The sequence below is a fragment of the Aythya marila genome, assembly GCF_965140915.1.
Source record: "Aythya marila genome assembly, chromosome: 18".
Classification (NCBI taxonomy): domain Eukaryota; kingdom Metazoa; phylum Chordata; class Aves; order Anseriformes; family Anatidae; genus Aythya; species Aythya marila.
This window is the reverse complement of record NC_139059.1, coordinates 1,465,899-1,493,601: the sequence shown is the minus strand read 5'-3', so window position 1 is coordinate 1,493,601 and position 27,703 is coordinate 1,465,899. Positions and strand designations below refer to the sequence as shown.

Here is a 27,703-nt window from a genome sequence, read left to right as displayed (position 1 = left end):
CCCTGCTCCTCTCCTCGCCGCCATCCCCAGAAGACAACCACAAAACAATGCAGCTTTGGGATTTTTTTTTCCCCTGTTTTGTTTTCGCAGCTTTAGCGACTTTAAAACATGTAAATACGAAGCAAGGGTCAATGATTCAACAGTGATTAAGTATGAAACATTCCAGTTAGTGCCCATTAGGCTTGGACGATACCCATTATGTTCCCAAAGCATTCCCAAGAGCGCAGCCAAGCAGAGCCCAGCGCTGGGGAAAGCTGCCTTGTGCCTGATGTGCCTTGTGAAAACACCGACTTCATTTTGGTAAGCAAAAGAATAACAAGAGACAATAAAAGAATTAACATATTGTAGATTCTTAATGCCATTTCCCCGGAGAGAGGAAAAACAAGCGAGCCTAATGGAAATTTTCTGTTCTCAAAACCATTTGCACTGTTGTTGTTTGCAACGATGAGAGAAGAAGAAAACATAAAACCCAGCAGTTTAACTTTCTGAAAAATCGCAGGGCTATCTACTTTTTTTTCTCGAAGAATAAAATTAAATTGCATCTGGGATGTAAAGCTCCACCTTACAAAATCACAAATAACCTGCAACAGCCCTACAGACTGCAGGGCTAGAGCAGTCTTCAAGCTTGAGCTTCTCCCAGGAGCTACGAGATATCACGGACCTGAAGCCCGCTGAGTCTAGCACAAAACTTCCTTCCATCCCTTTGGAAAACTCCAAGCTGATATTTCAGATCCTGAAGAATCCTGAGGATTTGAAACACTTCATGAAGCACGCAATTAAGCAATGCAGTTAAATAACAGCCTGGTTGCACCATTCTTTGTAAGAAGGATCATTTCCTCATCTCAATCTGCTCCCAATCATACTCGAGATATTGTAAACTGCTAGTTTAGCTTTTCTCCAGCCCAGAAAAAGCAGAGGAGCAATAAGATTAATTCACCAAATTATGTTTTCTTTGCCTACTGTTAAGCAGCAGGACGAGAGGCAGGCAGCTGGGCGCAAAGGGGGCCACCACCCTCCCCAGTGCGCACCCTGGAGCTGGGACACCCAACAAGGTGCCACCACCTCGAGCAAGAAGTTCCCTCTTTAAAAGCTACGTGAAGAGGAGATAGCTGCCAATGAGATATTTTATATTCCACGCTTTGGCAGCTACAGTTCTATTAACCTCCAAAAATAAGGAGTGATGACACGATGGCCAGTCCTCATCTACAAGTGGGGAGGGCCCCCGCGGGTCAGCGTTACGGGGCACCTTCAAGGTGGCACCACTCGGAGAGGGCACGGTTAGAGCTCGCTGCACCCACGCTCCAAATCAGCTTATTTCAAGATAAGCTGATGATTTCATTTCCCTGGTGAACGAGATATCTAATTATCAATAATTCACAGGCACAGACAGACGTGCAAGTGGTTTTGAGAACCGGAGGAGAAACAGAAGCAACGATTCCTGGAACGAGAGCCAGCGCAGAGACAGCTCCAGAGAGGGGAGAGGAGGTGCACTCCGCATGCACGTGTCAAAGCCAATCCAATTTCAATCACATACGTTACATCTAGGTGCCAGCTTAGCGGGGGGATTTTCCCCGCGCGCTCTGCGGTTGGTATATGACAGGATGCTTGCCTGGATGGTGCCCAGCTCTACCTATCCGGATGGACAACTCGCTCTCGTAGTCCAGGCGAGAGGCAGGCTCCTGCTCGTATTTCTCTTTCGCCGCTCGCGGGTCGTAGCTCAAGGCAAATGCCGCGTGGGGGGGTCCGCTGAAACCCTGCAAGGCAAGAGACAAATTCAGGCTTTTCCCACGTCTTCCCAGCCCCATCCTCAGGGAGCACCACGAGCAGATGTTACGTGCACAACCACCGTGTTATTTCGGTGGAACTTGGCCAGAGGGGCCCGTGAACTTCAGTGTTGTTTGGAATACGTTCCTGTACCCGTCGTAATCCCAAGAAAATGGAGCGGAACGGCCAAAACCAACACTGCCCAGCTATGTGTAACGTCTGCAGGGAACCGAGCAGCACCCCACAGCGAGAGGCATCCCGTGAGCAATCCCTGCCAGCCTGGACACAGCTCGTGAGAACCTGCTGTGACTTAAGGACATGCCAGAGCCTCCAACTGCATCGGCCAAAGGAAACCTGGAGGACACCAGCTCTGCTCTCCCCATGGCACGGGGACACACAGAGGTAAAATCCAAGGCGCTGGGTGCCCCCAGGCTGCTCAACCCAAATGGAGCCCAAAATTCCCGACCCCTGGAAGGGCTGGGGCTTTTGGAGCAGCACCAGCAGCATGCACAGGATGGATGTTTGGATTGTGCTCGGTGTTACCAGCCGGGAACATTGGCTCAGCTGGCAACAGAACAAACGGACGTGCCCCGAACAGCCAGCGGCAGTAACGGGAGACTCGTCGGGTAAGGTCACATTAAACAAAAATAAAGGTTAAAGATGAATAACTAAACCGTCTCTTCTCCCATCATTTGCATAATATCGTCTGACCAGCACTATTAATACTCATGACGGATCCGCTGCCTGCTCTCTCCTGCAGTTTAATCAGGGTGCTTTCACCTCCTTTAACCCAGCAGCTGCGCGGGGTGCTCGAGGTTGAACCCGCTGGCAGAAGGCAAAGACTGCCCGGGGAGGAACTGCACACAGCTCGTGGAGGAGCTGAAATAGAGAAATACGGGCTTTATCCTGCACAACCTGGATGGCTCGTCACCGAGAGAAAAGATGGGAATTTCAGCAGCACGACCCAACTGGGGTAAGACGGGAAGAGACCAAGAACGCAAGCTCATGGGCATGTCCTGCTGCTGGCACCCCTGCAGCTTGGCCTCCTTGATCCTGAGGAAATACCAACAGCACACCAACCTGAGGAGAAACAAGGACGGGCACCTTATTAAAGAAGCTGCAGGCACCATGGCAGCAGCTTTGCACACTCCATCCCCACCAGATTCGTGCTTCTCCTCCCCCAGCTCCGTGCCGCGCTCTCGGCGCACCACACGGTCACCAATATGATCCCCAAGGATGTGCTTACACCGACACGGAGGCAAACTCGAAGACATTTCGGATTTCTATTGCCAGGTTAAGTCACCTCCCCGTTGGCGGGCACAGACACGCAGCTCCATCAATTTGGAAAAAATATTAGTGACCTTCAGCGAGGCACGCGATCTGTTCCAACCGTGATTGCTCTGAGTCATCCCAGTCCGGTCCCTGCATGAGGCCCTTAATTGGAATGTGTCAGTGGGTTAAAAACACATTAGGAAGAGAAGAGGAAAGTCAACCCGCATTAATTAGTTCATGCCACTAATTAGTATTAACTCAAATAACCACGGGGGCTGATTATTTCGGAAAGCCTGATGCAACGAGAGACTTGGACAGGAAGACTTGGAGAGCTTGGAGGAAAACTATTCTGGGACAGGGGAGTCCCCACTGCGCTCACTTCTGTTTGCGGAGATACAGCAGGAAGGTCATTAGATTTTCATAGCCCCTTTTAAATAAAAAAATAAATAAGTAAGCTCTTTTTCTAAAAAAGCATCCTTGCAGACGGCAAAGAAAACCCCGCCCCACGCAGCACTTGTCTAAATAGGCAGAACGTGCTTTTGTTATCAGAAAGCCAGAGCAATCCTGAATTAATTTGTATGGAGACATGCCCCGTTCCTGTTAGCACCCCGGGTGACGCAGCAGTCACCGGGGAATTGATTTTCTCTGGTCAAACATCCCGGAGCTGCTGTTATCGATGGCGCACCGCCCCGGCACACGGCAAGGATTGCTCACCCGGAGCTTTCATGGCCCTGCCCGCTCCTCCCACGCTGCCTCCGCCCTGCTCTCGGTGAGCTGTGCCGTGATAAATACCCAATAAATCAATCGGGGCATCCATTTCCACCTTGGCACACGATGCCCAGCCCAGGAGATGCTCGAGGTCCCGCAAGGCGCGAGGCAGCGCCGTGCCTCAAACGGCAAATCCAAAGGGTGCCTCGTCCTGCTCCCCAGCCCCAGCCCTACCACTGTACCAGGATTATTTACTGTCCCTCGCACAGACGGGGTGCTTTGACCCCTCTGGGTTTAAATCAGAAGGTTTTTTCCCCTGGGGGAGCAGTCGGTGGGTGCAGGGATCCCCGAGCGAGGTGGAGGCGGCGGAGAACAAAGCGGTGCCGCTGCCCTTGCCGTGCCACAGCCCTACCCCTGCGCCTCGCCTTGATCAAAACCCAGCACGTATCTCTACTTATATGGACAGCAGCACTAAAAAGGGATGCACTTCAAAGCAGGAGCAAAGCAGCCAGCTGTAAAACTGAGATATTTGGGCAAGTGCCTCCCTCTGAAAGACAAGAAACAGGCGTGTGCGCATCTATCGCTGCTAGGGCCGGGCCGGCGCTCCTGCGGGGCTGCACGTAGGGGCTCGGGATGGAGCACAGCAAATCCCATTTATTTGAGTGCCTTCAGCTGCTGGCCCCCAGGGCCAAAAAGCCACTCCAGCTGGAGACCTGAGCGCAGGACTCCTCATTCTCCTGGAAGCAGGCTCTCCGCAAAGCGAACCCGTGCCAAGGACATGTAAATCCCCATCCCAATCCCTGCTGTATGGGACTGGCTTCTCCCCTTTTTCACGTTCTTCCTTCCGCAGGGCAAAGGGATAAATCTGAAAGGAGGAGGCATCAGCTTGCTTTTAGATGAAGCAAGAAAACCCCAGCCCTATCAGCCAAGTCCTTCCCCAAGGATGTGGCGGTGGCTGGAGGAGAGGCAAGGAGCCCCCCAGCCCTCCTTGGATTCCCCTCGCTGCCACGCCGGCCTCCAAAATTTAAACCCAAGGAGGAATGACAAGTGAGTGGCAGCTTTCAGCAATAAGCTGCTCTTCCCCACCCGCCGAGTGAGAATAAATGGATAAGGAGCTCAGGACCACAAGCTCGGATGCTCCGGCTGTGTGTGCATCGCTGAGTGCCCGACGTGAAGGTGCTGCCTGGACCCACAGCTCGGCGAAGGTCGGAGCCACGGGGCTTCTGCTTTGCTTTCGTCCTGGATTTCTGCCCAGCAAGCATCCTGGCAGGCCCCCAGCAGGCTCCACCAAGAGACAAAGCCCACAGCCCGTCGGCTAGCAGCAGAAAGAGTTTCAAGGGGAAAGGGAAATGGAATGAATTGCACTGCCTTATTTAGCAAATAAATAACGCTCCCAACTCGTCCAGGAGCTAGCACAGAGAGGGAAATGAGAGGCAGCAACGAGCCACGCCGTGATGGTGCCCGGAGGCTCTCATTTCACGCTTATTAAAAGAGAGAAAGTGGTAACAGAGCGGAGAGCAGAAAGCGATTAAAGGAGAAGAACAAAGCGGGGCGGGGAGCCAGGAGGGGACGGGGAGACCTGGCACATCTGCGGCCACCACGGACACAGCGTGGTCGCATCCTGCCCACGCCTCGTGCTCGCTCAGCTTTGCTGCTCCCTGCCCCGTGCCAGCAGCACCTGAAAGAAAAAAAAGTGCTTGCAGCCCACTGAAAGCTAACACAGGGTGAATTGCCAGGGGTGGCTGCGCCCCCAGCCCTCCCCTGGCACCCATCGGTGCTCATCCGATGGGAAATGGGCTGCTCACACCGCTCCCAAAGTCATCCCGAGGTGTCCCCGGTGCGTGCCACCTCGGGGCGCAGCACCTGCGGCAGTGCGGCTCACCGCCCATGCTCTGCAGAGCTCTGCTCACTTAAAAATGCATTAAAAAAAATAAATAAGCTGACGGCCACCTGGCTGTATCGATCCCAGAACGTCATTCCAGAACAAACACTGAGCCAGAGCTCCTTGCAAAGCACGACGTGCCCCGTGTGGACCTCAAGTTATTGGGGACGGGCACTGCCTGCAGCTGGGGACGTGCCTGGGGCTGGGATTTGGTGCTGCCAGGAGCCTGCCTGCTTCCAGGAACGGCCCCAAAATGCAGTCAGATGGCCCCAAGATCCCCAGCACAGCCTCGGACGGAGCACAGCATCCCAAAAAACAACCCAGACGAGCCCCTTCTTGAGGGAAATGGAGTTATCACAGTCAGCACTGAGCTGGCACAAGGGGACGGGGCGAGGGGAGCTGCTGGCAGGGACACGGGGAGCTCCTTCCCAAGCCAGGGACCGCTGGCAATCCGCCACCAAAAACACTGAAACCAACAACCCGAGCGCAGCCTTAAATACTCCCTGCCGTGAAAAAAATTAAAAAATAAATAAATAAAAAGCCTTTCTCAACCCTGAAGTGGGTGCAACCGTATTTATCTTTGGTAGCAGCTGACGTGCAGCTTCGGGACATAAGCAAACAGCTCGCCTTCATCGCCTGGCAGCCCCAAACGAGTCGATGCTGCCGTTCTCTGCCACAAAAGCCCCTGTGTTACACCTCAAATCACCAGCTGCTCACTACAGACATTATTTTCCCCCCCCCAAGCCCTTCACCCTGCCTGGCACCCCTCTCCAGGGCACATCGGACGAAGGAGTTTAACAGGGGCCAGGGCATGAAAGAAACCCCCCGGTAACCCCACACCCACAAAGCCCTGCGTAATGAAGACATCTTCAAGGCAAATTTACTTCCTTACACAAGATAAAGGGGCTCTGAGCGTCTCAGGTACGTCTCGCTTTGCATTTTAATTCGGAGACTGCTAACAAGGGACCAGCCATAACGGGACGGACAGAAGGCATTTCTTAGCCAATTCTTCTCAGGTTGCTAACGAGAGCCTGGCCAGCGCTGCCAGCCAGGCTGCAAAGCAGTCAGGTGTCGCAGGATTTCTTCCACTTCTCCCCAGAGTTCAACAAAACCTCGTAAAAACTAAACCAGAGCACGAGCAATCAGGGGCAGGAATCAGAACCGTCCTCGTAAGCCTCCAGGAGGTGCCAAATACAGCGCCAGGAGAATAGGACTGCACTAGAGAAGATAAATGCAAGGGAAAAAAATAATGCAGGGCACATGCTCGCGTGCTCCTGGCAGGCACAGGAGGAGCTTGGGGTCTACAAACGCAGCCCAAAGCCCCCTTCCCAAAAGGATCCTGGCAGGGATCTCCTTTCTCACCTCACCACCAGGGCTGGGAGGGAACGGCTTTCCCCAGAAAAAATCTCACACCGGGGCCAGTTTGGGAGCTGGGCTGTGGGATCAGCTCCGACCCCATCCCCTCTGCCTCGTGCCAGGCTCACCAAAACACCTCCCGGAGCCGCGGCAGCCGGCGCGGGGGGAGGCCCGGGGCTCCCTCTTCCCACGCAGAGCATCTTCCATCTGGCTCCTCCGGCACCGCGTCCTCCCACGGCCCGGCAGCCCGTAGCTATGGCAGCGCTGCTGCGGGAATTGGAAGGGAGAGGTTTGTCCACAGGCACACACACACACACAAAAAAAATAATAATAATAAAAAAAAAAATCAACGTTTTCACATCAGGTTGGCTCCGGGAGCGCCTCGTGGGCTGGTAACACCGAGCTGCAAGGTGCTGCTCTCACGGAGCAGCCGGCAGCAGCGCGACACCCGAACTTTCCCCTAAAAACTGGGAGCCAGGAAGCCAAAGTGAACCCTGAGGGTATGGGTTTATCCGGAACCGATGGAATATCACTGCAAGAACATTTTATTCGCTGCTAATTATCAGCCGCTTTGATAACTCATCGTTCTTCTCGGTTGCAAACAGCAGCTTTAATCACCGGCCTCCGCTGGTGCGCCGCGAGAATCCATCCTCCTCCTCCTCATCCTCCTCTTCCTCCTGTGTCAGCGGGAAGGTGGCGACGGCCAGCACATCCCATGGGGTGGCCCCGCAGCCCCGCAGCCAGGTGGGCTGCCAGCAGTAAAAAAATCAGTAAAACTGATCTCTTTGGCCAAAGAAACGTTTGTATAAAGCCAAGTGGACAGATATTTCCCCGTCGGCACGTCTGGGGCTTCAGGCTTTGCGGGAGGAGGCAGGAATGTTGCTGGCACCCGGCCGGGGAGCAGGGCCGTGCACACCATTCCCAAGCCACCGAGGAAACCCTGGAGGTTCGTTACGAAACTTCTCGTTTTGTAACAGGGATGTTGTGCTTGGCCGAAGGGAGGCGGTTTGGGTAACCTCTGTCGTTACAAAACCAAAAGGCGCGCAAATATTTTTGCTTTTTTCCCGGCGATCTAGCAGAAAATAGCTCGCTAAACAAGCGAGGCCCACCTCTGTGGCAGGAAAAGAAAGGATTCAGGTCACCAATTCCCTGTCCACCGAGGAGCTTAGAAAAACCTTGAACCCCCCCCCAGTAAATTCACCTAGCAGAGGACCGGCTGCACGAGCATGCAAGCCTCAGATGCTGCACGCTCACCTCCTGCCTTGGGACAGTGGAGGGGACAGCTTTGGTAGGGGATGGCATCCCCTCTCTCCTCCCAAACAGACACTTGGAACCAAAAAAATAAAAATAAAACTACAACGATCTGTCCTTGAACTCCTTCAGCTCCAACTGGGTGAGCGCTGCCCACCAAAACCAGTTGGGACGAGCCCACGTTTCCAGTCCCTTGCTGGGAGGAATCTCGCCAAGCAGAGGGAGCCTCGCAGCCAGCCCGAGCAGGAATCTCCCCCGGGAGAAGGAATCTCCCCTCGGGAGCAGGAATTTCCCTCGGGACCAGGAAATTCCCCCCGGGAGCAGGAATCTCCCCCCGGACAGCTCTGCCCACCAGCACCACGCGGACGCGCTCGGCAGGACACAGCAGCGAGGTTCGTGGCACCGAGTCAGCGCTACAATATGAGATTTTAATTGTTGGCAATAAACCTCTATGCCTCCGAGGGGATTAACAAGAGCTTTTTCTCCACATGCTTATTAAAGTCTAATGGAGAGCAGCTTCGCATCCCTTCTCCCTCCCTGCCCCCTCCCCACCTCGCTATCTGTAACGTGGCAACACGGATTTTCGCAGCCCTTATTATGCAAGGCTTTTTGCAACAGTAAGAGAAAAAGCAAACAAAACTTCAATTAACAGCTCATTTTTTACACAATATACTTCTCAGGAGTGATTTGCTAACAGTGCAGATTGAATTAATGGGGGGAAAAGCGAACAAAGAGGGGGAGAGGCTGCTGCTGCTGCTGCGCCTGCGAGGCCAGGAGCCCCGGGAGGGGGGAAGGAAAAGCCAGCCCCACTCCCCCCAACCAACACAAATTGTGGGGTGCCAGCCATCAGCCGAGCCCTGCAGGGCAGTTCTGCCCACAGAGAAACCCACAGGTGAAGAATGAAGGAATTGGGATCCTTTAGGGACCGAGAGGTGCCACGTCCACAGCGTGTCAACGCTGGATGCGCATCAGATGCAGCCGGCAGAGCCCAGGAGAAACGGGGAGGGAGCGCGGCTCAACTCGCTATCGATCACCTCCCCGACAAGGAGAGGCTGTGCAGCACTGCTCGGTTACGCCAGGCTCAAACCCGACCTCCTTTAGGCTCTCAATTACCAGCAGAAATCCCCGGTACAGGGATGGGGAAGTGTCACCCCTCCGACGCGCCCCTTTTCTCCCCGCACCGTCGCGCCCGAGCCCAGCGGCACCGGCGCAGCCTCCAGGGACCGAGCCCGCAGCAGGCTCATTTCCAAGGCCAGGCTTTCTGCTCTGTTTTTCCTTCCACGGGTCTCACACACTGCATAAAACAATTACCAGCATTGCGTGTCTCCTGGGCTTCGCTGCAAACCGCTCCGAGTGCCTGCGGGAGGCCGGGCAGCGCCGGGGGAGCCCGACACACCTTCCTGAAGCACAGCGCAATAAACCCACAGGAGAGGCCCTTCATTCCCTTCAGCTAGTCCAATTAATTTGTTAATTCATTACAGAAGAGAGGCGTAATGAGGGACAAAGCACTTCCTAATTGCCAGCACCGAGGAGCTAACCAATTTCCCTTTCTCGGAGCTCAGGACAAGGCTGGCCCAGCGCTGAGCCCCAGGGCTGCTCCCGGGGGGCACAGCTGAGTTCTGATCCCCACTGATCCCTTTAAACTTGCCACACGAGCAGCTCTCATCCTCTGTGTTCAAGGGTAAGGCGTTCAGGCGCTGGATTCCAACCAAGACAACTTTCAGCCCAGACACCAAGCTCTGAAGCCAGCCCTCTCCCCTCCAAGGCGCTGCTGCCAGCACAGAGCTCACACAGCAGGGCTGGTGCCCAGCATCTCTTCCCTCTGCACTCCCTGCGGATAAATCAGGGCAGAATCCATGCTAGCAGGAGTAGGGACACCATCCCCATCTTCCTTCCTCTATTTATTCTGCCAAAACCCCCAGGACCCACTCCTCAGGCCACCTCGCCCACCCCTGGGCTGTCCAAAACAGAGAAACGCCAGCTCCGCATTTAAAGGAGGGAAACGAAAACGGGCACAGAGCAACTGCGTGAGCCAGGCTTGTTTTTCTAAACCCAATTCCGGGCAAAGCCAGACAAAAGTAGCCCAGAGGAGCAGCCAAAACCACGAGGACGCTCTGAACCTGGAGGCTGCTCATCACCCCGGGCTCTGCCAGCCGTCGGTCGCTCCTTCGCTATCCCCGGCACGCGCGGTCCCGCGGGGACGATCCGGCACACGTGGGTGCCACGCTGCACCACTTGTCAAGGCTGAGCCACCTCCTGTGCTCACACCAAAGGCCAGGGACGGCTTTCAGGAGGGCTGGCACAGGTCGGAGCCCTTGTGCAGGGTGTCACCGAGCCTGGCAGGAGGCAGCACCTCGGCAGAAGTCAGCGCGCTTCCAGCACTGCGCTCCATCGGCAGCCACACCCGGCTGGAAATCCCTGCAGCGCTGCCCCCCTCCTGGCTGCATCTTGTTCCCTGCAATCCAAACGCTCATTAAATATCATTTATTTATACGTCTAGCATTTACCTCACCTATAAAGCCGTGGCAGGCCATAAAGAAAAGCAGGCAGAATGTGAACCAGCAGCAAGGGGCCTTCGCGAGCCTGCAAACCAGGAGCAGACTCCTCCGGTCAGTTCTTCACTTTGCATTAGCTGTGAGGCCCGAGGACACCAGATTAACATCACGTCACCGTCACCATCTCGTTGATAATTAGAGCGTGATAGGAGACAGGAAAACATCATGCAGATTTCCACACCCCAGCAGTAACATCCCAAGGCACCAGCACGTGCACTCCCCGAGCGGCACAGCCGGGGGACAGGGCGCACGGCCCCAGCAGCCTCACAGCCCTCCACAGCCCCTCACTCAGAGAGGAGAGGAGAGACATCCGAGTGGTCAAAACACCACGAGAGGAGCCTCGGACGGGCTGAGCAGAAATAACCAAGCCGTTTTTCCCCCCCCCAGTTCTCCCCTCTTCCCAGTGGGGCCATCAGGTTATTAACAAGGCACGATGCGCCGCCGGATTAGCCACGGACGCCTGTTTGGACGCCTGTTTTACTGCACCGAGCTCCGGGCAGCAGCTTGCAGACAGCAGCCACCCACACACGGCGGCTGGAAGCCAGGAGGAGTGCGTGGTGCCTGGCTGCACCTCTCATCCTGCAGCTTCCAGGCCCCCACCTGAGCTGGATGCAGCCCCAAAGCAGGAGCACGCCGCAAGGCAGCGGCACACCGGCACCCGCGGGCATCGGCCCGGCGGCCTCTCGGGGGAGGCACAGGCAGAAGAGGCACAAAATCGACTCCTGGCAGCTCGTCTCCAAAGCAGGCAGCACGTCAAGTAAATCTGGGTGAGTCACAGTTTACTCTGATAGCAAGCTGACACGGCGCTGCATTTATAGACGTATGCACAGATCTTTTCCACGAGCTGCGTGGAAGCAGCCTTCCTCTCCCTGACAGCTCGCCACCCAACCGATTGTAACCTTCTTCTCCTCTTCTCTGTCGTTTTTAATGGCAGGTTTACATTTCACAGCAGAGGCATTAATTTGGGTTCTGCCAGGAGCATGTTCAAAGGCGGGTTTGAAGATCGAGGAACAGCCGAGGAGCAGCCCGTGGCGCTCGCCGTGCCCGCAGATGAACGGGGCCTCGTTCAGGTGTCTGGAACAAGCACATGAAGGGGACAGGAGCAAGTCCTGCAGGTGATGGAGATGATGCTTCTCTCCATGGTCCCCAAAAAAAGGGGCATGGAGGGTTCCAGCCGCCTTCCCTGAGCCTTCCAGACCCAGTCTGATGGCAAGCAGGGTGCGGAGGGACGGCTTTGTCACAGCAAGGAAAGGAGCTTGAAATTTCTCCAGCATCCCCATCACTTTTTAGAGCCTGGAAAGCTCCATCAGCAGCCCCCAAACCCCTCTTTCTGCACAAGTCTTTTGGCTGAACTGCAAACCGCCCTGGCCCAGCAGCACCCTCTGACACCAATGCCATAAAGCAGTGGCCACAGGACAGCCACAGCACCTCAGTCCCATGCCCCAAAACACATCCCCACACATACGAGCACGTCCTTTGGTTAATAATCAAAAGGAAAAACCTCTCCCTACTACAGCAGTGAGGATGTGCAGCTAATTAGCTTTCTAGGAGTCGCAAACGAACAGGAAAAGGCGCATTAGGAAGGGGAACTTGCGCTGGGCATGTCTCGGAGAAATCAAATTGCATAAGAGGAACTTTTATCCTGATTATAAATTAGCACCGGCAATAAGCCCCAGCACGTTTCCACTGCCTCGTGAGACAATTAACCCGCTAAATTCGGTCTGGGTAAATCAGAGGGGAGAGCTGTGCTGAGAGCTGTGCTACAAGCTGTGCTTTCAGCGTGCTGCAGCCCCTGGGTCTGGGGTCCCCAGCATCCACAGCTGGGCCCCCCACCCTCACAGCTGCTTCCTCTCCATGTATGTGCCACACATGTACCCACTGGCCCAGGAAAGACCCGATCCAGCTGACTTTCAGCCCAAAAAACGGCCATTTTAAGTAACGTGCACCCACGCCTCGAGCACGCACAGAGGTCTTTGCCACCACGTCCACGTCCCGTGGATAGCTGAGCTCCCAAGTCCTTCCCAAGAGCGCTCGCCAAAAATAGCTTCAAATTCTGTGCAAAGTGCCCGATCCCAGACCGCGTTCCAAAAAAAGCTTGTGACCATCTCACTGCTTCGCTGTGTCTGCCCAGGAGGCCAGCAGCACACCCAGACCCCGCCGTGGCCTCCAGTGAATACACGGATGAGGGGCAGGAGCGCAGCACAGCCACGTTTCGAGAGGGTGAGCAGGATCTGGCCCTTACTGCAGCCACGCACCGCCGCCACCTGCTCCACATCAGGCTCCTCAGCCCTCACTGCTGTTAAAACCATGAATGCAGCTGCAAACAAGAGGCTGGAAAGCCTCAAAACAGGTACAAAACACCCAGGTGCTGGGCACAACTCCGCCACGCGGGTCCCCTCCGTGGAGCACCTGCCAGCCTGGGAGAAAGGCTCCAAAAAAGCCCCGGAGATGTTACTTGTGTTAAATCCAAGGAGCAGTCCCCCCATCACGGGCAGCTTCATTGATTTGCTCCGCAGCCAGGAAAAACAAACCCTGCATCTAGCTGACAAGGAAATAAAAAAAAATTGGATGGAGATGGGATTTCCAGGACAGATTTACAGCCCTGGCTCTCCAGACCCTTTTCTCCGATCATCCTTTGCCCTGGAGGCAGCAGCAGGCTCCTGGCTCGGTCACCCGTTAGCTGCTGGCCATCCTGCAGCACTTGCCCAGACCCCCAAAAACTGCCCAGACCCCCCCCATATGGGGCAGGAACCCCCCCCCGCAGCCTGGTCCCAGAGCTGAGCAGATGTTTCCAAGCCCGACAAAGCCTTGAGGTAGAGGAGATGAAGGCAATTAAGCCTCTTTATCCTATTTAGCACAACGATCCCAAAGCAGAGAGGACGTCAGGCAGACGGGGACGGAAGGAATAATGTGGTTATGGGGAATGGTTGTGCACAAGGAGTAACGTGGTTATTGGGAACGGGTGCGCACGTGGGCACACGGCTATGGTGAGGGTTTCATCCCTGTGGGATTTATCTCCTACTGGGGCCAGCTTGCTTCTCTCCCTTATCTTTGCCACCTTCCCTGTGCCACCAGCATCAAGTCTTGGAATTCCTGCTTGCTCCAAGGAGCATTGAAAGGGCAGGGATCCAGAAAAGGCACAAATTAAGGAGTTCCTGCGAGCCACAGCTTTGGCACAGGTGCTGTGCTGTGCCCGGACCCCCGCACCCCACCCAAAGCCCTCTACCTTGGTAGCATCGGAGACCCTCAGACCCAGCTCCCACACGCAGCCCCCCATCGTCTGCCCTTCTCCATCCAGAATCCTCCTGGAAACATCAAAAATTCGCTCTATCGCTAAAAATCAGCCCAGGGAGGAGATGATGCTGCAGCATCAGCAGGGCCAGGGGAGGGAAGAGGCAGACAGGTCGTTTGTCAGCGGTTCGTTAGTGGTTTAAGGTATTCCCTGAGACTACAGCAACATCCTCCAGCAGACCCAGACCTGCCCCCAGCTCCCAAACCACCAAATCCAGCACGGCTGGTAAAAGCTTGGCTGAACAGAAAGGAGATGGCCAGCAAAAGGCAGGAGACACCCACTTTTAAAGCTCCTGACGCTTATTTCTTGCTCTCCAAGCACACCCAAATGCCCGATTCTTTTTTTTTTTTTTAGCCTGGGGCCGAGGACAATTTTAGCATTTAGGTAGAGGACAGGAGAACAGCCCTCCGCCAGCAGCGCTGGGGATGTCTCACACTCTATAAACTCCAAAAAGGATGAGCAAACACGCTAAAGGCTTCCAGCAGGGAAGCCGCGGAAAGATAAAGATGTAATAGATTAAATCTGTCTTTTGTAAGGAATTTAATGACTACAGCTGTTCGGCGTCATTACCCACTTTGTCTTGGAGGTTTAACCCTCCCACCGGCCCCGCTCTGCCGCTCAGCAAACATTTGGGTGCCAGCAGAGCCGCTCGGCTCCTGCCCCTGCTGCCGTAGGAGCAGGGGAGCGAAGCCTTGCTCCAGCCCCAGGAGCAGCCCCGGGGAGATAAGGGCTCATTAAAAGCTTTTACTACCTGTTGCTATATCGCAAAACAATTACGGAGGAGCGCTAACACGGGGAGCAAGAGCAGCCTGTGGGAGCAGATCCCTTCCTCCTGCCCGCCCGGGTGTCAGCGTGCTCTGCGGGCTCCCCGGCGTCCCCTCACCTCACCTGATTTTAAGTGGGGGAAGAAATAAAATGAAAAGGTGAGATTTTAACTGATTTAGAAAGGAGCGAGACTGGTTGGAAGTGAACCGCAGCGGCTTAATCCTCAAACTCCAGGAGCCATCACTGCTGCACCGGGCTGGGGGCGCAGGGTCCCCCGCTCTGACCAAGGACACGCCACCAGCCCGGCACGAGTTACGTGGGGCAGGACCCTTTGCATTCACACAAACTCCTTCAAAGCAGCTCCTGCCCAGCTCGGGGACAGCAGCCCCAGCTCGGGGGCAGCCCCCTCACCGCCTGCAGGCTTACGAGCAGATTTAGGAAGCGTTCCTAACGCACAGGCATTAGGCACGGGGCGTGAATCCTCTCCGCTGCCATCCCTCCTCGCTCCGTCCTGCTCTTTGCAACCCAAGAATTTCACTCCCCACCCGGCACGATTTCCAAATGCACCAGGGGCAGGCAGCAGGAGGAAGAAGCGGGCTGTGTGGTGCAACTCTTTGTCCCTCCTGTTGGGAAAGGGCGGCGTGGGGGCAGCTGATCAAACACACGGCCCCATCCAGCACCTCGGGACGAGGACAAGCGTTGCCACAGCCAGCACGAGACCTCGGGGCTGTGGGGAGCAGCCACCAGAGGCTGCGAGCATCCCCAAAGCTGATGCTGAGAGGTGCTGAGCCCCACAGCTCGGTGAAAGCTTTGGGAGTTTTAGAGGAGCGAGGGAACGGGCAGGGAGCCACCAGCAGCCCGCGGAGGGGGCGCAGGCTTTTAGCAGCCTGACACCGCCGGCGTTTCATTTATTTGTTCTTTGCTTTAATGCATCCATTTACACCGGCGCTGACACACGGCAATATCAGGCCATTTTCTTCCTAACCGAGGACACGTTGGGCTACGCCTCTTCGGAGAGGCTCAGAAAGGCAGGGAGCAGGGAAAATTAACACGGCGGCTCCCCCGGGAACGGGGGTCGCCAGCCCCTGCCCCTCCTCAAACAAAAAGCCTCAGCCCTCCCCCTTGCTCGTAATCCCACCCGCCACTAAAATCAATCAGGAAATTTTAAAAAGTCCTTTGGAAGTTTTGGAAAACATCCCTGCAGACCAAGCTGTTCCGACGCTCTCAGCCGTGGCAGCCCAACAGCTCCAGGTTTTTATTTTTTAATAATACTCTTCGACGGTGGGATGGTTCATTCGATTCTGAGACACTTAAAGGGCTGGCAGCTCCGCAAATTAAACCTCTGGGCTGAAACAGAAGGTCACACCTGAACTGTTTGCAAAGCGTTGCCAGTGAAAAGAACAAAAGCAGAAGTGTGAAAAAAAAAAAAAAAAAGAGAGGAAAAAAAAAAAAAAACAGCGCAGAGCCTGAAGCTGCCTTCGGCACAGGCAGAGCCACGGGGTCTTGGGGGAAAAAAACAGTTTCATTAAGTCTCTGACAGAAACCAATCTGTATCTGGCTCCTGTCACGGCAGAAGCTGAAGGAAGTGGAGAAGAGGCAGCTTTCCAGAGAGCCAAGGTTGAGGTTTGGCTGCTTGGGGCCACCAGCAGGGACATCGGTGCCCAGGAGCCAGCAGAGCAGCACCGGGGCCAGCACCGCTGCCCTGAGCCTCACCCCAAAGGGTCCTGGGCTCCTGGGAATGCCCCGAGTTCCCCAAATCCCACCCCTGCAGGAAAACGAGGACATTTTATGGGGTGGGTCACCTCCAGTGGGCACAGAGCAGGCAGAGACCCGCGCGCACTTACCAGCACCGGGATGAGCAGGTCGGCCCCGTACACAAAAGCTGCTCCCAGAACAAAGCCCACGGCCACGGGGAGGAAGGCAAAAGCTCCAAAAGTGCCGGACTCCTCAGCCATCTCGATAGCCGGGGCCAGCAGGGACCAGTAGGAAGCGGCCAGCATGACCTAGGAGACAAAAGGCGAGAGGTGAGAGCCCGGGGACCGCAGCCACCGGGTGCCGAAAATCCCCGCGCCCACCGGCGTGCTGCCTGCATGGCCTCTGCCACCCAGCGGGGCCACTCACAGCAGCTCCCCGGCCAAAAGAGGCACTGAAGGATGGAGAAGCGACGGTTTTCCATCAGTTTTTTGCAACAAGAGCATTTTTCTTGGCTCCAGCCCGAAGGAGCTGGCAGAGCACACGAGCTCGGCGGGGTGAATTTCTGTGGAATGAGCGCAGCCACGAGCGTCCTTCCGAAGGACAGCAGGAAAACCTCCCTCACCCTGTCTTGTTTTGTATTTTTCCCTACTTGGTTGTGGTTTTTTTTTTTGGTTCTCCTCCCATCCTCAGCTGCAGGACTGGGTCTGTGACCCCCACCTGTTGGGGGTGAAGCAAATCCTCCCACCCTGTGCCCAGCTCCAGGCTTCTCCGCGGAGCAGGAACACACGCAGGCTTCAGCTCATGAAAGAAAATAAAAAATATATCAGGTGATGTGCAGAGCCAAAGAGCCTTTTCCAAGTTAGATAAAGCCAGGCCGGGGCTTTGCCACGAAGATCTCAGCCTGCAGCAGCTCAGCTGCCAGCGTCCCCTGCCCCCCTACCCAAAATCGAGGCAACCACAGCAGAGGGGAGCTGCGAATCCTCTGCCCCTTCACAGCCCCGGGGCACATCCAGCGCCTGGGCACTGCCTGCTGCGGTCACAGCAACCCTGCCAGACCTCCAGGGAGCCAGACACAGCTTTGTACATCACTTACAGCTGGGAGGGAGAAGGAACTACCCCAAAAAAACACAGGAGAAACAGGACATGGGATCTGTGGGGCTTTCCAAGCCAGCCCCAGCTCGGAGCAGGGCAGGTTTCAGCACAGCCGGGTGTCCCTGCAGCTGCGGGAGCTCACCGGGACCAGCTCCAGGACCAGTCCCAACGTCAACTTTTGGGGTGCAGGAGGGTGTGAGATCAGCTCTGGGGGTGCGAGCCCACAGCTGGCAGAGGGAGAGGTGCTGAGGGAGGCTGCTCTCACCCCACGGTGCCCGCAGGAGAGGAGCGTAATGAACCTGCTCGCTTTAAATCGCTGTCAGAGGAGCCAGATGCCGACTGCTGGAGACACCAGTCCCCGAGGGGCTGCGTAACTCTCAGCTCGCTGTGAGTAAGAAGAAAGCAGGCTGTCAAGTTAAACTTAACCACAGCTGTCAAGCTCCGTATTTCAGATGCCACCTCCTCTGAAAAAAAAAAAAAAAAAACAACACCAAAAAACCACATGCCCCAGCGTGGAAACACGAGCAACAGGGAGAATTACAGAACCTGCAGGATTACACCGTCACCTCACGTTAAGAGATCATTTCCCCACGGAAAGCAGAGACCTGGCACCAGCTCCCATTGCCATTAAGTCAGCACCAAAGCCCCCACCGGCTCCGCTGCTCACAGCCCCCAGAGGATGACACAGCTCTGGGTCCCCCCTGAGCCTCGCCAGCTGAAGGAGCAGACATCTCCAGCAGCTTGGTTTGCTGGGGAAGGAGAAATTTATTCCTGCACACCTTGGTTTGGAAGGGAGCGTCCTGACCCTGCTGTTCTGGAGCTCCTGCCCCGTGGCAAAGCCTGCACGGTGACCCCCTGGTCCAGCAGCATCCCTCAGCAGACGATGTTCCCGACGTACCCAGAGGGCTGGGATTCCTGCCAGCGAGCCGACCGAGTGACAAAACCACACTTTAATTACCAAATCCTTATTTGTGCTGAGCTTTGCCACCACTCCTCACCCCGCTGTGGTTGTTCCACACGTGCTAGGAGGTCACAGGGCACCTACAGCCACCCCGGGGATGGCAGTAAAAGGGTTTTGGTGCAAGGGATGTGCAGGTGAGCTCCGTTTCCCCTTCCTCCCTGCAGAAAAAGCCTGCCTGGGTCCTTCCCAGATCAATAAGACACGAAGCCCTTCCAGCAGAGGACACGATCTCCTGCACCAAGCCTTCCCATCGCACTGCAGCGCCCACGCTCTGCTCCCATCAGCCAGGAGCAGGGACCTGCAGAGCCCCGGCTGGCACGGGGCTGGGCTCCTCCTGCCAAATCCCATCCGGGCGGCTCAGCAAAGAGCCTCCGCGCTCCAGAGCCGAGATGCACCACACCGTAAATCCACCAGCTCTGGGAAAACAAACCGCGGTTGAGGAGGGGGAGGAGGAGGCAGCTGGGGGTGGAAAGCATCCCTGGGCTGCAGGGAGCCCAAACCCTTCCCTGGGACACCTCAACATAACCAGAGACGGCCGCTTCTCGTGCCCAGCAGCCAGGAGCAAGCAGCGGATTTGTTTTAATTTCCTGGCTCCACCCTAGCCGAGATTCATGAGGCTGAGCGCGGAGAAGCAGGGGCTCAAAACCCAACTGCCTCGTGCCAGCACAGCCTCACACCACAAAAAATGACCGAACCCAGGGCTGTGTCCCCACACCAATGGGGAACCTGGTGGGGAACCCTCCAAGAGGCACCAGGCAGCACCGCCCAGGTCTCCATCCACCTCCCCTGCACACCAGCGTCTTCTTCCAGGTGAGGACTCGATGCAGACAGGAATTAAAAGAAGATGCTGCTCCCCCTGCCCAACTCCTTAGCTTGACTTCATTAAGCCTCCAACAACGAGAGGCGGCCTCAGCAGACCCCTGGAAATTACCGATGCTGTTTTAAGCAGCCCTGAAAAGGGAATATTTGAGGCAGACTTGCGTGGCGCGGCGCAAGGAGCGTGTCTTTATGATTTTCTGCTTCACCTGGGACAGAGGAAGAAATCAAAGCGTGACCCAAGACAAGGACCAGCCGGGCGAGGCGGCAGGCAGGCTGCAGCCCCTGGATGTTTGGAGGGGAGCACAGCACCCCCAGGATGACACGGAGCTAATGGGGAACATTTTAAAAAAAATCTCATTTAGGAATATCGAGATTTAAGAGAAAAAAAACAGAATTGCACATCAGATGCCCAAGTAAAGGCTTGTCTCCATGGAAACGTCACCTCGGAGGCTCCCGCGTGCCAAACCCGCCACTTCCAGGGAGGGAACCCAGGCAGAGGGGGCTCGGGGCTCACACCCCCGGGCAGAGTTAGGGGGGAAGGAGCCGAGCATCCCCTCCACCCGAGGCACCGTGCCACCAGCCGTGCCGGAGGGATTAAAGAAACGAAGAAAAGTGCAGCTACACCCCAAATCGGGGCACTGCTGCAATTCAACTGTGGTTCCAAGTGGCTCACCCAGAGCTGTCAGCATGCCTGCAGAGCCGAGCTGTGGCTCCCCAAATCCCCAGCACGCCGCACCACCCGCCTCGAGGTCGCTGGTGTCCCCATCCCTTCCCTCCTCTTGGTGGTGCAGAAGTTTTTGGTTCAGTCGGGCGTTATCTTGCTGTGAAAGCTCCCGAAATACAAGCAGGGAATCGTTACCAGCAGTAAATGGACCCATTTCACATGTGAACCTGGCCTAGGAGAGCATCACACACAGCCCTGGGACCAGGGGCTCGCGGGGACCCTGCGCTGAGCACCAACAGCAGAGACACTGCGGGTCCCCGACGCGCCCGGAGGTTTGCTGGCTCCAGGAGAAGTTTAAAGAAACTCCACAGGGCAGATTTCGGAGCTCACATCTCGCAGATAAAGAGGAGGTTCAGTTCTATGCCCCCTACCCCAGAGCTCGGAGAAGCAGCCTGCATTGATGTGCGAGAAACCCACATCAAAGAGACTTGAACAGAAGCGTCCGCGTTGAACAGAAATCCCTTACAGCAGGACAAGCAGCCCCTGATCAGAGCAGCTCCACCGGCCGAGGAAACGCTTTTTACGAGACAGAAAAGAGAGAAAACGGTACAAAGAGCTTTCAAAAGAGGCTGCTCCACATCCTGCCCCCCTCCACGCAGCACGCCGGGTGCCCGCAGCCCCCCAGCACCGGAGGGGCGCAGAACCGCACGGCTCCTGCTGCTCCCTGCCAGGATTTTGGAGTCCAGCACGGCCCCTCTGAGCTTTGCTTGGTTGGGGAAGGCTCCAGCTCCTCCACGGGGCTCTTTGCAAAGGCACCAAACACGCCAGAGGCAGGAAAACGCTTGTTATTAAACCTTTTGGGCAAGGACAAGCTGGAGACGCAGAGCGCAGCAGCACCGGAGGGCCGAGCACAGATTTTGGGACTCCAGTCCCTTATCAGCCAACAGGCAGAGCGCCACGGGCACATCTGGAACAAATCTAGCAAAAAAAAAAAAAAAAAAAGGAAGGCAATTCTTTCTGTTCCACCCTCCAGTGCCTTTGCCACGTCGCTGCTACCCCAGCACTCAGCCCCAGCCCCGTGCCCCCAGGGGCAGTGGCACTGCCACCTCCCTCTGCGAGGGTCCTGGCATCAAAGAGGATTTTCAGAGCCCGTGCTGGGCACAGGCAGCTCCCCCCGACCAGCTTCAGCAGCTCAGGGCTGCAAACGTGACCAAGGAACAGCCCCAAGTCACAGCCCGGGGAGGTTTTCCCCTCCAGACGCCGCAGCGATCCCCCAGAGCTCTCCCTTCCCTTCCCCAGCACGGTGAATACGAGGAAGGAAAGCAAATAAAATGTTTGTAGGACAGCTGCAGGCCACACCTCTGCCACGTGGGGATGAGTCAGGGTCCCCACGGGGCTGCAGGAAGGTGACAGCCCCACACCATGGTCCAGCACCCCACAGCCGTGGGGACAGCGGTGCCACAGCCTGGGCGAGGGGACAGAGGAAGCCCACAGCCCGTGCTGTGCTTGGCAGCACCTCCCTGACCTCGCAGAGGTGGCTCTGACCTGCTCGTAGGGACAAGGGTGCCTCTGGAAGACAGCTCGGAAGGGAAACTGCAAAGGTCCAGAATGGGAAACTCCTAAAATGAGTGATGAATTTCTCAGAGATGAGCTGAGGAGCTGCTGCTGCTGCTGCCTGACTGAATTATTCGTGTCTTCAGCAGGTGACAGCCAGGCTCCAGGAGATCAGTGTTGGGGTTTTGGTGTTTGGGAGCAGGCAGCAAGGAGCCCTGCCTGCACACAGCCCTGCTGCCGGCGGTTAGGGCTCTGTAGGATGGATTTTCCTGCTCCCAGACCAAGGGGCTCTCGGTCTCAGCCTGGAGCCCGGCCGAGTTTCCCCTGCTCCAGGTGCTGGTTGCAGAGCCAGGACCCCGCAGGATCTGGCAGAACCCTTGGGGCCAGGGGCACTGGGAAGGTGCGGGTCAGAGGGAGGAGATGCCAGGCTGGAAAACAAACCTGGAGCTGCCTCCGACCTCTGCTCGGGATCTCACAGCAGGCAGGAGAGGGCTGGCACGCTGAGAAGTCCGGAGAGCCGCAGCCAAGGCGCTCCAGAACCCATCTTTGGGGCCAGCTCCCCTACAAAGCCTCCTGCAGCTGATCGCTGCCCCTGCACGAGGCCAAAAAGCCCTCCTCGGTGCCTCCTGCCCGTCCCAATCGCACCAAGAGAGACGTTTCAGGAGCTGAAGGAGGTGACAAGAGATAAACCCCGAAGCCAAACCCATCCCGGGCAGCTCAGCACCCTCGTGGCTCTCTCCACCTCCACCCTCGCCCACGAGAGGCTCCAAAACGTGGCAGGACGTGGCCAGCCCCGTGCCCCCCCTCTGCCTCCAGCTCGTTTTGTCACCACAAAATGAAAACCCAAGGAGGGACCCCGAGGGAGCACGGAGGAGCAGGAGAGGCGCCGTACTCACCCCCGCAGCAAAGCCCAGGCTCCCATCTAGGATCCGCCTCTGGAACGAGAAGGAAAGCAGAGAGCAGCGCTTAGCGAGGGCACAATGGGAGGGGGCACCCCCAAAATCGTGCTGGGATCCCATCGGGGGGGAAATTCCCTCTCTCCAGAGTCACCTGCGGGGTGTCCCGGCTGCCCCATAACACATCAACCGCCCCAAAACCACCCCTGCTCGCCCCAAAACACCCCAAGAGGGTGCTGAGACTCCCGGCCAGCTGCACCCCATAGCCCCACATCCCCCCCTCGAGGATTTTGTCCCCGCACGCAGCCCGCCCAGCCTCACCCCCGTGGGTTTTGTGTTTTTTTTTTTATTTCTTTTAGCACATCGCCCTCCCCCCCCAAGGAGGAAAAGCGGCGAGCTGCTGAATAAATCATCACAAGGCAGCCAGAAATAATAAACCCAGAGAGGCGGGGAGGGCTCAATTTTGGGACGGGAGAGGAGCTGAAGATCCCCAGCGGGGGCTGACCTGGGGGGTTTGATTTAATCCTGCATGGGAGAGGAGCAGGATTCTTTCCTCTCCCTGCCCCGGGGGGCAAAATCAAGCCCCTGGGGGCCAAAATCAAGCCCCTGGGGGCCAAAACCCACCTGCCCGCTGGAGAAGACGAAGACGAGCGCCGAGCCAGCCGCCGTCAGCCCCCAGGTGAGGAGGGTCCCCAGCACCGACTGCAGCACCGGGCCCTGCCCCGGGAGCATGCTGAGCGCAGCGGGAGCCGCAGCCTAAGAAGAGAGGAGGCTCGTCACGAGGAGATCATCGCATTTGGGGCTTTTTCCCTGAAATTTGGGGGATTTAGGGGCTGCTCAGCGCAGGAGGGGGCCACAGGCAGGTCCTCCAAACAGCCCTCCAAGCCAAGGCATCCTGGTCCCCCCAAAAAAATCCCCAACTCCCCAAAGAGTCCCCAGACCCCCAAAATTGAGTCCCTCAGCCCCCCAGAATGGCCTCCCCCAGTCCCCCAAACCGAGCCCTACAGACCCCCAACCAACTCCCCCAATACCCAGGGCCTCCCAGCCGCCCCATACAGCCCCCAGCCCCCAAACTGGGTCCCCCAGCCCCCAAATTGTGTCCCCAACCCAGATCCTCCCAGCCCCCCAAACAGCCCCCAGGCCCAAATTGGGTCCCCAGCCCCCCAAACCCGGCCCCAAATGGCCCCCAGCCCCCAAACAGGCCCCCAGACCCCCCCCCAAACAGCCCCTAACCCCCCAAATTGGGTCCCCCAGCCCCCCAAACCCAGCCCCAAAGCCCTCCCAAACACCCCCCAGCCCCACAAACAGCCCCTAACCCCCCAAATTGGACCCCGCAGATCCCCCCAAACAGCCCCCAGACCCCAAATTGGGTCCCCAGCCCCCCAAACCCGGCCCCAAACGCCCCCAGCCCCCCCAAACAGACCCCCAGGCCCCCCCAAACAGCCCCTAACCCCCCAAATTGGATCCCCCAGCCCCCCAAACAGCCCCCAGGTCCCAAACTGGGACCCCCAGGCCCCAAACTGGGTCCCCCAGACCCTAAATTGGGATCCCCAGCCCCCAAACCCGGCCCCAACCCCCCCCAAAACGCCCCCAGCCCCCCCAACAGGCCCCCAACCCCCCCAATGGAGTCTCCCAGGCCCCAAACCCGGCCCCCCATCCCCCCAAACCTCCCCCCTCAGCCCCCATCCCCCCCTCCCCCCGCACCCCTGGGCCCGGAGCCACCCCCCCGGGCCCGGCCCCCCCCGCACCTGGTCCCGGCCGCTCCGGCCCCGCCGCCACTTCCGGGTGCGGCCACACGTGGCGCCGCCGCCGCCCCGCCCACCCGGCGGCCGCAGCCAATGGGAGAGAGGCAAGGGGGCGGGCCGGCCCTGCGGCTCTGCGGTTCGGGAGGAGGCGGCGGGGTGGGAGCGGCGCGGGCGGGCGGAAACGGGCGGCGCGGGGCGGGCGGGCGCGGCAAGGGATAGGGATGGCAAAATGAAGGGCACGAAAATAAAATTTAAATTTTAAAATTAATTAATTAATTAATTAATTAATTAATTAATTAAAAACAGTCCCCTCGTGTCCCCAGCACGGAGGTCCTCCCGTCCTGCTTGTTAATGACCCGCTTATTAACAGCCTGCATATTAATGACCCGCCTATTAAAAGCCTGCTTATTAACATATTGCATATTAATTATCTGATTAGTAACATTCGTGATGGCCCGGTTATTAAGATATTGCATATCAATGACCCAGCTATTAATAGGCTGCTTATTAATTGCCATATTATTATTGTCTTGCTTATTAATATCATGCATATTAATTACATGCATATTAATTATATGCATATTAGCCGACAGTTCATCAACACTTTGCGTATTAATGCCCTTCTACATATTAATGAGTCATTTGTTAGCATAATGCATATCAATGACTCAGTTGTTAATATTCTGCTTATTAATTATCAGCTTGTTGACATCCTGCTTAATAATGCCCTGCTTGATAATGAATAATGAATGATTACCCTGCATACTAATTACTTTATTATTAACAGCCTGCTTATTAACGACCCCACTTATCAACATCATACATATTAATGACTTGCTTATTAGCATAGCGTGTATTAATGACCTGGTTATTAACATATTGCAGATCAATGACCCGGTTATTAGCAGTTTGCTTATTAATTACCAGCTCATTAACATCCTGCTCATTAACGACCCACTTAATGCGGGGACACCAGGAGGTCCCTTCCCAAAGGGTGACCCCCAGCAGCCCCCCTCCTGCCCTTTCTGCCCCGAGGGATCCCTTGGGTTGGGACCAGCCGGGCACCCCACTCATTGCGCATTACCCGGAGACCCTAAAACCCGTTTTATGGCACCAAAAGGGGCTCCAACCCCACGCCAGACCCTCGGTGCCAACCGTGTGGATTTAATGCGCCCAGCCCTCCGAAAAGCCGCTCACAGCAGGGAGAGACACCGGGGAGAGGAGAGATTTCAGCCCCTGGCTGCCAAAGGCTCGGGGTTTCTCATTAGGATTCACAATAAACATCTGCAGCCCGGACCCGAGCCCCTCGGTGGGGATCGATAAAGTCATTACGGAGAGAAAAAATGGAAGGGGAAAAGGGGAGAGGAGGAGGGAGGCGAGGAGCCGGCTGCGGGGAGGAGGAGGAAGAGGAGGAGGAAGAAGGAGGAAGGGCGAGGGCAGTGGGGCTGCACGGCCCCGCTGCACACCCTACAAACGGCCTCATTTTGGGTAGGTGAGCAGGGTCCTTCCCTCCACAGCACGGGACGTGCCAGCTGGGGAGGAGAAGGACGAGGTTTGCACCCCCAGGGACCCGTTCAAAAAAAGGGTTTGGCGAGCTGCCCCAGCATTTTTGCCCTCGATTAACAAGAAAAAAAGGAAAAAACCCCAGGAGGGCTCCGGGTAGGGGCACGCCGACTGCTGGCACCGCTGCTGCCTCCCATCCCGGGGGCTCGGCACAACCTCTGCCCCCCTGCCCCATGCCCTGGGGGGGGGTCCCCGCTGCCCTCCCTGCGGATCGGGGCGAGAGGTCGCTTCGCCCTCTCCCTCCGTTGGCAGCCAAACCCTCGGTGCCTCTCCACGCTCGTTTCCAGGCCAGGGGTTGAGAGCACTGTGGGTTTTTTTTGTTTTTTTTTGTTTTTTTTTTTTTACAGAACAGCTGGGAATGGGTGGCAGGAGGCTCGGAGGGGTTTTAGGAGCCGCTTTGTGGTCACCTAATCCCCGTGGCCCCGTCCCAAGGCACTCGGGGTGGTGTGGGAAGGGGCCGTGCGTCTCTCCCCAGCCCGCCCCTGCCACTAAATGGCTTTTCAGCACCGTGGATGCTTCCCAAACCGAGGGACAAAGAGGAGTTGATCTGCCAGCCCCGAACCAGCTGCAGCGTCTCTCCAAACCAGGGACCACCCAGGGGTACGGCGCAGACCCTACACCAGGCTCAACCTCAAGGCTAAATCGAGGCGGATTCAAAAAAAAAATAAGACCTCCAGCAGCCCCCAGCACGGCTTCCTGATTCAGTTAGCTGCTGCCACACGCCTCGCTAGACAGATCCCAGCTCCGGGCAGCTCCTCGGTGCAGACTGGCCCTTCACTTCATTAGTCGGTGGTTTTTTGCTGTTTGTTTTGCCTTTTTTTTTGTTTTTTCTTAATGATCAGGTCTGGTTTTTAGCCGAGGGAGCTGGGTGGATTAATTCACGCAACTGCCCGGCTCCTGCCTCCAGAGCCAGAGCAGAGGGGTCGGGAAGCAGAGAGGAGCCGCGGGGACATGGGGCGAGGGTGCTGAGGCCGTGGTGCTTGGAGGAACCCCGGGGACAACCCCGCTCGGAGGCAACCCCAAAATCTGCCCCCTCGCTCAGCCCCAGCCCTCCCACCTGGGCACAGAGGGAAGGGCACGGCCAGGACATCCCTCCTGGGCACGCAAAGCAGCGGGGAGAAAACAACCCTGAAAAGGTCACGAGGCGTCAAAGCCCTCTCCTGTGCCACGCCAGGGCTCTGCGCTCCCTGCTCCTGGGTGCCGGGGAGCATCCCTGCTCTGCCTGCACCTCTCCTGGGGAAGGGCACGGCTGGGGGCACACAGGGACACTCATCAGGGGGCAACGAGGGGCTGGCAACCCCCAGGGAGCTGCCCTCGGTGGCACACCGGGACCCCAAAACCCCAAGGGGAGCACCCCACGGAGACCCCCCCGCCCATCGCACCCGCCGGGCCGTCTCTCCACATCCTCCCTCCTTCCACGCTTTCACTGGGACATTAATTTCCACGTTATTTATTCTGGTGGGAGCTCTTTCCAGCCTCCGAAAGATTTACGAGGCCGATAATGATTCTTGCTCTTGCTCCAAGACCCTGTGCCTTCGGATCCACCTCTGGAAGCGGGTGGCTAAGTGCAAGTGAGACCCCCCCAGCCCCTCGTGCCGCAATCAGCAGCCTTGCTCCCGGCTCTTTGTTTTAAGTCACTCTTAATTTCCTGCTCTCTATTTTCCCTGTGATAAATGATGGAAAGATGCGGAGGGGGGAAGGAATCGCTATTATTTAATTGCTTTCAAACCTCAAACAAACCAGAGCAGGGGTTATCTCACCCCGAGCTCTCTCGTTGGCCTTCCTCCTCCAGCCGTCGTTACTGGGTAACTGCAGCGGGGCAGGCTGTGGCAGCCACCACCTGCACTGCACGAGCCCCAGTTTCCATGC

The 27,703-nt window shown here is 56.7% G+C and overlaps 1 protein-coding gene across 2 annotated transcripts in view; it reads right to left on the bottom strand.

Moving 5' to 3' along the window:
• SLC39A11 (solute carrier family 39 member 11) overlaps nucleotides 1-24,309 on the bottom strand; it is a 77,870-nt gene extending 53,561 nt beyond the window's left edge. The window contains exons 1-5 of one of the 2 annotated variants that reach the window (XM_082775177.1): nucleotides 24,275-24,309; nucleotides 23,151-23,282; nucleotides 22,527-22,565; nucleotides 16,690-16,848; nucleotides 1,610-1,754 (exon numbers count right to left, since the gene is read on the bottom strand). In XM_082775177.1, coding sequence (XP_082631303.1) covers nucleotides 1,610-1,754; nucleotides 16,690-16,848; nucleotides 22,527-22,565; nucleotides 23,151-23,258 — 451 coding nt within the window. In that variant the 5' untranslated portion in view covers nucleotides 23,259-23,282; nucleotides 24,275-24,309. The remainder of the gene's footprint in view (nucleotides 1-1,609; nucleotides 1,755-16,689; nucleotides 16,849-22,526; nucleotides 22,566-23,150; nucleotides 23,283-24,274) is intronic. The other variant, XM_082775178.1, reaches the window with a different exon arrangement.
• Nucleotides 24,310-27,703: the final 3,394 nt, after the last annotated feature.